The sequence below is a fragment of the Equus caballus genome, chromosome 28 (assembly GCF_041296265.1).
Source record: "Equus caballus isolate H_3958 breed thoroughbred chromosome 28, TB-T2T, whole genome shotgun sequence".
NCBI classification, from domain to species: Eukaryota; Metazoa; Chordata; class Mammalia; order Perissodactyla; family Equidae; genus Equus; species Equus caballus.
In genome coordinates this window covers 51,571,232-51,580,779 of record NC_091711.1, presented here as the reverse complement: position 1 = coordinate 51,580,779, position 9,548 = coordinate 51,571,232, and the positions used below count along the sequence as shown (strand labels likewise).

At 58.3% G+C, this 9,548-nt stretch overlaps 1 protein-coding gene across 2 annotated transcripts; it reads left to right on the top strand.

Moving 5' to 3' along the window:
- The first annotated feature begins 1,143 nt into the window (after positions 1-1,143).
- ARSA (arylsulfatase A) lies at positions 1,144-5,943 on the top strand. Of its 2 annotated transcripts, none has more exons than XM_005606812.3 (9): positions 1,144-1,431; positions 1,726-1,976; positions 2,210-2,450; positions 2,554-2,772; positions 2,846-3,015; positions 3,319-3,443; positions 3,536-3,663; positions 3,931-4,033; positions 4,131-5,943. In XM_005606812.3, the coding sequence occupies exons 2-9, from the start codon at positions 1,759-1,761 to the stop codon at positions 4,448-4,450; spliced, it is 1,524 nt and encodes a 507-aa protein (XP_005606869.1). In that variant the 5' UTR covers positions 1,144-1,431; positions 1,726-1,758; the 3' UTR covers positions 4,451-5,943. The 2 variants fall into 2 exon arrangements, with proteins under 2 accessions (XP_005606869.1, XP_005606871.1); XM_005606814.3 differs by having other exon boundaries at positions 1,214-1,304.
- Positions 5,944-9,548: the final 3,605 nt, after the last annotated feature.

The window sequence follows — 9,548 nt, the reverse complement described above, 5'->3', positions numbered from 1 at the left end:
CCCAGAAACCACATTGGAATGTGACGCCAAGGGGATGGCTCACTGGAGACTGGCCCCTTCTCTTCCCCATGAGGTCAGCCTTGAGCACAGTCCCAGGCCCAGCCCCATCTCTGGGAGTCCCTGCCCTTCATATTTTGCTCCCCCATACTGCCCCTGTCTTGAGCTTTCATGTTTCATCAGGAAAATGCCAGCTCCCCAGCCAGGACTGGGCTTCAGTGGAAGCTGTGTCCTGGCCCCCACACCCTGCTCCCCAGAGGCCTTTCCAGGGCCCTGTCCACTCTCCTACTGGCTCCTGGGTCAGTAATCATAGTTCCAATAATCGTGGCTCCCCAGTCAGGAGCCCAGGTTCTGCTCTTCCTGAGGTACCTGAGCTTGTGGGAGAACCTGAGGCCCTGGGCAGGGTTCCCTGGGCTGCAGGGAGTTGCCATAGGGTAGTGAGGGTATGAGGAGCTGCTCTGGGCAGCTAGTGACTGCACCCACCTTGGGGCACTCAGCCGCACTGAGTAAAATAACCACCGACCCACCCTCGGCCGACTCTCCCTTACTTGGAGATGGCTAAACAGACTAGGGCCCAGAAAGTGGAGGCTATCCAAGGCTGTCCAGGGACGGAGCCAGGACCAGTCATCTCCTCTCCCAGTGGGTTCTTTCCATTGGTGTAACCCACACGCAGACCAGACCCCAGATACCTGACACATGCACCACACCACACACACACACACCACACACACATACCACACACATCACACCACATGACACACCACACCACACACACATTGACACACAAACCGACACACATGCACAGAGGGGAAAGGGTTTGAATTTGCTATCTCGTGTTTCACGAAAAGCACCAAAAGTAGTGCTGAAGGAAAACCTAGCAGTCCGTTGGCTGCAGGGTTTTCACTTCGACTTGCTCATTCACCGAGGGCGCATATGGCTCTCGGTGCTCAGGACCCCGCAGTCGGCCGTCCCCGGGACACACCCCGCGCGCCCCGCGCTGACTTCCGCGGAGCCCGCCCCCGCCCCCGTCAGGCCCCGCCCCCGCCCCCGCCCCCGTCAGGCCCCGCCCCGCGCTCCTGGCGCCAACGGCTCGGGGCGCAGAGCGAGTCCGCGCGCGCGCACGACCAAGACGGCGCCCCGCCCGGCCCGCGCAGGTCCCGCCCAACCCCGCCCCGCCCCTCCCTGCCCCTGGGCCGCCGCGCAGGGGTCACGGGACCACTGGGCGGGCCGGGGCGGGGCTGGGCCGAGGCGGAAGCGCCTGCGGAGGGTGCTGCTGCCAGGTCTTCGGCAGCGACGCCTGCTTGGCCGTATGTAGCCTTCGTCCCACCGCGCTAGACCCGGTGGGTCAGTGTCATGTGACTTCTGCCCGTGACCAGGATCCTGGGCCGGGACCTCTAGGTGCAGCGGGTCAGATCTCCGCCCGAGAATCTGAAGGTGTTCTGGTCCCTGAGGGTCTCCGGGGAGTATATCCCGGGCCATGGTCTCCTGGGTTTTGTTGGGGTATGGGGTTTCTGGGTGCCGAGTCCGCTTGGACTTCAAGGAAGAGGGTTGTCGGGGTGGGCGGTATCTTTGAGTCTGGGGTCTGGGATCTCAGGGGAGGGTAGCGCCCGGGTCTGAGTTTTCAGGGCAGGGTAAGCGCCTGCGTCTGGGGTCTCAAGAGAGGGTAGCGCCTGGCTCTGGGGTCTCAGGGGTAGAGCTTGCTGGAGCCAGTTTGCCTTGCCTCTCAAGGGTCTGGTGATAGGCCCATCTGTGCTGTGAGCCATGGTGGCGCCGTGGGCCCTCGCTCTGGCCTTGGCCTCAGGCCTGGCAGCTGCCAACCCACCTAACATCCTGCTGATCTTTGCCGATGACCTGGGCTACGGGGACCTGGGCTCCTATGGGCACCCTAGTTCCACCACCCCCAACCTAGACCAGCTGGCCGCAGGCGGGCTGCGGTTCACGGACTTCTATGTGCCAGTGTCTCTGTGCACACCGTCCCGGTGAGTGAGAGTCAGGGGAGCTCGCACCTGCACCTCCACCCCACCCCACCCCACCCCACTCCACCCATCCAGTTCCTCCCAGAGTCACTCTGAGTGCAGTGGGGGAGGAAGAGGGTGTGTGTCCCTCTCTATGGAGAAGCTCGCCTTTCTGTCTTTCTCGCTGTCTCCTCTTCTTGTGTTCATCTCAGTCTTAGTTTCTCTCTGTCTCACGGACTCTGTGACTTGTCCTGTAGGGCTGCCCTCCTGACTGGCCGACTCCCAGTTCGGATGGGCCTGTACCCTGGAGTTCTGGAGCCCAGCTCCCGCGGGGGCCTGCCCCTGGAGGAGGTGACCCTCGCTGAGGTCTTGGCTGCCCGAGGCTACCTCACAGGGATGGCCGGCAAGTGGCACCTTGGGGTGGGGCCTGAGGGGGCCTTTCTGCCCCCCCACCAGGGCTTCCATCGATTCCTGGGCATCCCATACTCCCATGACCAGGTAGGAACTGCCAGGGCCCTCAGCTACCCTCCTGCCCACCTCCCATCAGTCCCCTTCCTCTTGGCCCCCCGGACCAGACACCTGAGTGGAGCTGCTCCCCCAGGGCCCTTGCCAGAACCTGACCTGCTTCCCACCGGCCACCCCCTGTGATGGCAGCTGTGACCAGGGCCTGGTCCCCATCCCACTGTTGGCCAACCTATCCGTGGTGGTGCAGCCCCCCTGGCTGCCTGGACTTGAGGCCCGCTACGTGGCTTTCGCCCGTGACCTCATGGCTGATGCCCAGCGCCAGGGCCGCCCGTTCTTCCTGTACTACGCCTCTCACGTGAGTGACCCTGGCCCCCTCTCTGGGCTGCCCATGACCCCTACCCAAGGCTAACTCCAGTCTCTGCCCTCAGCACACCCACTACCCCCAGTTCAGTGGGCAGAGCTTTGCAGGGCGCTCAGGCCGCGGGCCATTTGGGGACTCCCTGATGGAGCTGGATGCGGCTGTGGGGGCCCTGATGACGGCTGTGGGGGACCTGGGACTGCTTGGAGAGACACTGGTCATCTTCGCTGCAGACAACGGGTATGCCAGCCCAGGGCATGGGGATGCTGGTTGATCCCTCACAGACGTAGAAGGGATAAGAGGACATAGTGGGCTAAGGGGTCTTGGGAGATGCCAGAGATATGTTATGGTGACCCACAGGTGTATGTGGGAGGCTGGGGGCCAGAGTATGTGGAAGTGCTGGTCTTGGTAGGACAGGGAAGGGACAGGCATATACTGGCCATTTCTGTGCACAGCATGTAACTTAGAAGTCTGGGGCTGGGGCTACCAGGTCCGATCAGAGTCCCTGGGCTCCTCATTGCTGACCACCTCCTTGTGTCCCAGACCTGAGACCATGCGGATGTCCCGCGGTGGCTGCTCTGGCCTCCTGCGATGCGGAAAGGGAACCACCTTCGAAGGGGGTGTCCGAGAGCCTGCCTTGGCCTTCTGGCCAGGCCACATCGCTCCCGGTCAGTCTTCAGGCCCTCTCCTTGTGGACTCCTGGCCCCACCTCCCCAACCCTGATGGTGAATGGAGTGACTGCACAGCCCTCTGCCCCCAGGTGTGACCCATGAACTGGCCAGCTCCCTGGATCTACTGCCCACCCTGGCAGCCCTGACAGGGGCCCCGCTACCCAACATCACCTTGGATGGCGTTGACCTCAGCCCCCTGTTACTGGGCACAGGCAAGGTAAGGCCAGCGACCCTGCGACCCTCCACCCTTGGCTCCCCCACCCCTGCTTACCCTTGCCAGTAGTGAGCCTGGGCAGCACCCGAGCCCCTAGGCCTGGGCAGACCCTCTGTTGAGTGGCATCCAGATGGTGCTGCCTCTGGGGTTCCTGAGTGGGCAGGGAGCAGCCACACATCCAGAGCTTCTCGCAGGCTGACGACTCTGGGTATGTGCAGATCAGTGCCTGGGGGCCCCTCCCCACCTCATGACCCCTGACCTTTTCCCAAGAGCCCCCGGCAGACTGTCTTCTTCTATCCGGCCAACCCAGATGAGGTCCGTGGGGTCTTTGCTGTGCGGAGTGGGAAGTACAAGGCTCACTTCTTCACCCAGGGTAACTGCCTCTCCCCAGCCCTGCCCACCCCCTCAGGGGCCAGGCCTGGCCCCTCTTCTCCCTCTTGCCCTGTGCACAGATGAGCCCCCCTCCCCAGGCTCTGCCCACAGTGACACCACAGCGGACCCTGCCTGCCACGCCTCCAGCCCTCTGACCGCCCATGAGCCCCCGCTGCTCTTTGACCTGTCTGAGGACCCCAGTGAGAACTACAACCTCTTGGAGGGTGTGGCCAAGGTCACCTCAGAGACACTGCAGGCACTGAAGCATCTTCAGCTGCTCAAGGCCCAGTTTGATGCTACCATGACCTTCAGCCCCAGCCAGATGGCCCGGGGCGAAGACCCTGCCCTGCAGATCTGCTGTCAGCCCAGCTGCACCCCCTGGCCATCCTGCTGCCACTGCCCGGAGCCCCATACCTGAGGGCACTGGCAGAGGCCAGCCCAGGGCCCCTTGCTCTGCCCAGAGACATGGTTCATTGCTGTGGCTTGGGTGTGTGGAGGTGGTTTGTACCTGATAATGTGAATAACACCAGCTGACACCTGTAGGTCTAATAATTCATCTAATTCTTGTGATAGCCCGAGGTGGGGACTGTTCTCTGCCTGTGTTACAAATGAGGAAACTGAGGCACAGAGAGGTCCAGCGACTTGTCACACAGCCAGTAAGAGGTTGGGCTGGGATCTGAACCCAGGCGTCCTGACTCTGGAGCTGCCCCCCACCTAGGTGCTCACATACGTCAGTGCATGCAAGCCTGGGGCATGAGCATGAGCATATCCATTCACAAGAGCAGGACTGGGTGCTTTTATGTGCCAGGAACAGGGTGGGAGGGCACGTGAGCATGGTGGACAGAAGGTCCTAAAGATACAAGATGTGAGAGCCAGGTTTCTCCTGGAAGAAGCGTTCCTAGAGGCACAGGCTCCAGCCCGTCCCGGCTCTTACCAGAGACCTGTCTGAAGGCCAGCACCTTCCAGGTAGGGAGCTGAGCTGGGGGCTCCTGCCAGCTCCCAGGAAGGCACATTAGCAGCACCTGAAACAGCCCCCAACCCCACACCCCCCCCCCCCACCTCTCCCACTTCCACAGCTCTGCATTTCCCACCTGCACACACATTTCCTGTCTCCTGGCTTCAGCTTTGACCCTTTATGAGCTATTCTCCACCCAGCAGACAAAGTGATGTCTTAAAAACATATGTCAGGTTTGGTGGCATTCCTACTGAAAACTCTGCAGCCTTCCCATCATGCTCAGAGTAAAATCCAAACTCCTTAGAGTGGCCTGCCCTACCCCCCGACCCGACACCCCCTGCTCCTCAGCCTTAGTGTCTTAGCCTGGCTGTAGCTTCATCCAGTCAACGTGTTCACCATTGGCTCTGCCTGGGGCCTCCTCTGCAGAGAGGACCTCCTGGCTGCCCGCCCACATCTGCATGGTGTGTTTAGCCCTTGTGGGGTTGTCTTCTATGTGTGCTCCCAGAGCGGTGGTCCTACACTACATGCTCCTTCACATGGTTGAATGAGAAGAGCACTGTCTGGGTGCTCTTGGCCTCAAAGTGGGTAGTCTTCATCATGGCAGACCAAACAGCCATCTCCTTCCTTACTAATGGACCCCCACTTTCCACTGGTAGGCAGTGGCCTCTTAACCTCAGGGGTGTAGCCTCTCCCTTCCCGAGGAGGGTAGTGGCCAGTCTGAACCAGTTACAATCCAATTAGTCCTGGAATGGCATGTGACCGAGAATCATGGTCAGTAAAAGGTCAGGGGCAGTTCACTGGGATCCCTGGGTCCCCTCCAGCATTTGTCCTCTGGGAACAGTGAGGATGGTGCTGTGGCATTGCTGGCCATGGTCATGCAGCTGCTAAACCAGTGTCTCTAGCCATCTGTCTCCAGAGCTCACAGTTAGGAAAATAAATGCTACCTGTCTCAGCCACTCCTGGTGGGTTTTCTGTTACTTGCAGGCGAAAGCACTCTTGCTGGAATGACCTGTGAATGGGATACACATGGGGGGGGGGGGCACATGCACAGACGCAGGTGGCCTCCTGAGTCAGACTGTACAGCATGCTGAAGGCCTCTTTGTGTTTTCCGTGTGACTCTCCCATCACTTCTAGTCTGGTTTGGGGGCTGCACTGACTATGCCCCCCAATCCTGCTGTGCCTTGGGGCTGCTCCCATAGGGGAGTGGTTTCCTTGGGAGGGGTCCAGTAGTCACTGACGCTGGCATAAGGAGGACCCACGTGCAAGTCTGGTCCTAGTGGAGGCACTGGCCCCAGATGGGCTGGGCATGCCCCGCCCCCCGCTGCAGGCTGCAACTTCTCTTCCAGTGGGGCCTGCAGTCACCTAAGGGTGCCTTGATTTCAGATTTCTTGAGGACAGAGAGGAACTGATGCAGGCACACATTCTGTGCATCACATCCAAAGACCAACACTCCACAAGAACTGAATGAGTGCTGATACCCAGGCACAACCTGCAGGCACCTTCTCCAGGTCTGCCGCCCCACCTGGGTGGTGAGCATCACTTGTTAGTTCAACAGATGTTTATTCACCACCCTATGCTGTGCATTGTGCTGGGGCCCAGATCATCAGAGGGGACCCATCCCTGCTCCCACGCCTGCTTACTGTCTAGCAAAGGAGATGAGCATCGACCCTGGGATCTCAGACACGTGTGGAATTCCAGTGTGCTAGAAGCCTCTACCTCTTATGAGGTGGGACATGTGGATATTGCCTGGGAGGGGACACTAGGGAACCTTTGGGTGCTACAAATGTTCTCGGTCTTGATTGGGGGTAGGAACGTTGTACATACATATGTGCAAAGCAATCATGCTACACAAAATTTGTGCACTTGATGTCATGTGTATTTTATGCTTGAATAGAAATAGAAGTTTAACCATGATAAATGCCACAGAGGAAGAGCACTTGGTCCCACAAAAGCATAATCATTGGGGTGGGGGCAGATAACTAAACTGGCCAGGGATGCTGAGGACTGAGGAGGCTGTTCAGACCTACCCTCTGCACCCCCACTGGAGAGAGAACCAGGTTCTCCCACTCTCCCATTCCACTTTTGGTTTTGCTGTGATGCTTTTATGTGCAGAAATGCTTGTTTCTCATTGTTTTGGCTGCTTTAGCGTGATACACCCTCATACAGGCAGTCGTGTGCACACACTTTCCTGTATTCATACAGACTCAATCGCAAACACACAGGCACAGAGACATGCACACACTCACTCACATATGTGTGTGCACACTAGCACACATACACATGCAGCCACATTCAGACACACACTTCTCATGGCCCCAAATGCTGTCTGTAATGTCCCTGCACCTCCCCTTCTCTCTCCTGTGAGCCTGAGATCATCAATCCAGCAGGCTGACAGCTTTCCCTTCCACAGAGCAGCTTCCTCAGGGAGCCTGGAATCCTCTGGAAGGAACTAAGTGTGTTTGGAACGGATGGAACAAACACGGTGCTATGGTTTCCCCTCAGGTGCACTAGGAAGGAAGAGGAGATATTGGAGCCCAAATGACCAGCAGGCAGAGGGACTGCACCAGCAGGAAGACCATCCTCCCCTCCCCATCACCCCCTCCTTGCTCACGTGCTCCCCTGTCCCCCAAGTGACCAGAAGGGGGAGGGAGTAAAGGGGATGTTTCCATGGGACAATATTTAAATTCAGCTCTTCTCTGAATGTTTTTAGTTACAAAAGTAACATATACTCATCAGAGCACCCCAGGCAGCGCCTGCAACCTCAGTCCGAAGTAGGCAACGCCGTCCGCTGGGTGTGTGTACCTCACACCACTCTCTGTGCTCATGCAAATCATGTGTTTTAACCATGAGCCTTCAACTCAATTCTCATCTCCCCTGAGACGCTCGCTGCCTTTCAGATGCTTGGTAAGTCCCGTCACCTCCTTGGCCTGATGTAGAGGCAGCAATCACAGAGGGAGGGTGCACATTTTTAGGCACCCCCAGCCTCCTTGGCTTTTTTGTGTGAAGACCCTTCCTCAGGGTGGTCACAGCTGTGGGGTCGGAGGCATGACCCCCCTCCAGCACAACCTGCATCCTCCTGGACAGCCCAGCACCCTGTTCAGCAAGGAGGGAGAACTGAGTCCCTCTCCTCAGGCTGTGCCCGGGATTCCACGGCAAGAGCAGAAACACTTCCTCATCATTTTGCAAACACAAAAATATGGAACAAGCGGCCACGTTAGACATTGGGTGCTTGGAGCCTGCCCCTCCCAGGGAGCACCCAATTCCCTGTTGAGGACTACAGCCCCGCTCCAGCCTGGAGAGGCTGTCAGTCCAGCTGCCCGCCCCTGCCCAGAAGTGGATCTCCAGGTGGGGGGGACCCACAGGGTCGGGGAAGAGGGTCAGTTCATCAGCCCACAGCAGAGCTGGGCCAGGCTGGAGGCAGGAGCTGCTACCCACTCATCCCCAAGGTGGCCACTTGCCCCCTATAGTGTCCCTGGTCTTGCCTTCTTTTCCAAGCTAGGAATCCTCAACACCCTCCCAATAAATTCTCTTTTGGTTAAGTTACCCAGAGTCAGTTTCTATGGATTGGTTGTGACCATGGAATGCCAAGTGATACAGAAGGAAATTAAATACTAATCCTCACCCCACTAATCTCAGCAAATGGGCTAGGGTGAGAGGAGTGGGACATGGTTCCTGCCATCCATGGGGATGGATGCTACCACAGCTGGGTTCAGTGTAATGTGCTGATTTTGGGGAGGTGGAGGATGGGGGACTGCTTCTAGGAGACACTGAGGCGGAAACCTGGGGGTCCGCCTGTGCCCACCCTGCCATCCCCTCCCAGGGACGTGCCCTCCTGGGGGAGGAGCCTCATCTGAACGGGTTCCTCCCCCTCTTTTGCCACCCCTGACTGGACAGGTCACCTGCCCTGAGACACCTTCCTGTGTGAATAGACAGTCCAGTCCCTCACTGGGGGTCCCTGAGAAGGACGGGGCGAGGTTCCAGTGGTGGTGGGGCTGAGGCAGCTCACTCCATTCCCCTTCCCAGGAGCTTCTTCCATGCCCCTCAGCTGATGTAAGAGTAATGCTGCCGACACCTGTGGGGGCATGAGCCTCCTCTCCATGAAATCTCATGCAGGACGCCCCAGAAGAGAGCAGGTGTGTCATGCACTCTGGGGAGCAGGTTCTGTCCAGACAAAGGCCATGGAGTAAGGGGCCCACAGAGCAATGAGCAGGGTTCTGCAGAGGTGGAGGTTTGCACAGGGCAGGCACCAGGCCTGTACATACCAGGTAAATGCCAGGGACCAGCTGCTCTTATCTGCTCCAATGTGCACAAAGGAAGTGAGAAATCAAATCAAAGTTGTCCTTTTGTCAGCAATTCAAATGATAGCTGAGATAGTTTTTAGGGCTAGATTGTTTTATCCTCCTCTTTGCAGAGCTCCATGTATAAGAGGACTTCTCATTCACAGGTGCGAGGGTGCAGTACTCAGTGCAGCTGACTTTGGATTCTGTGGGTGCTGCCACAGGACAGGAACCAGGACATGTATGCTGGGTTTTATGCCAATTCCATAAAACATGACCCAGGC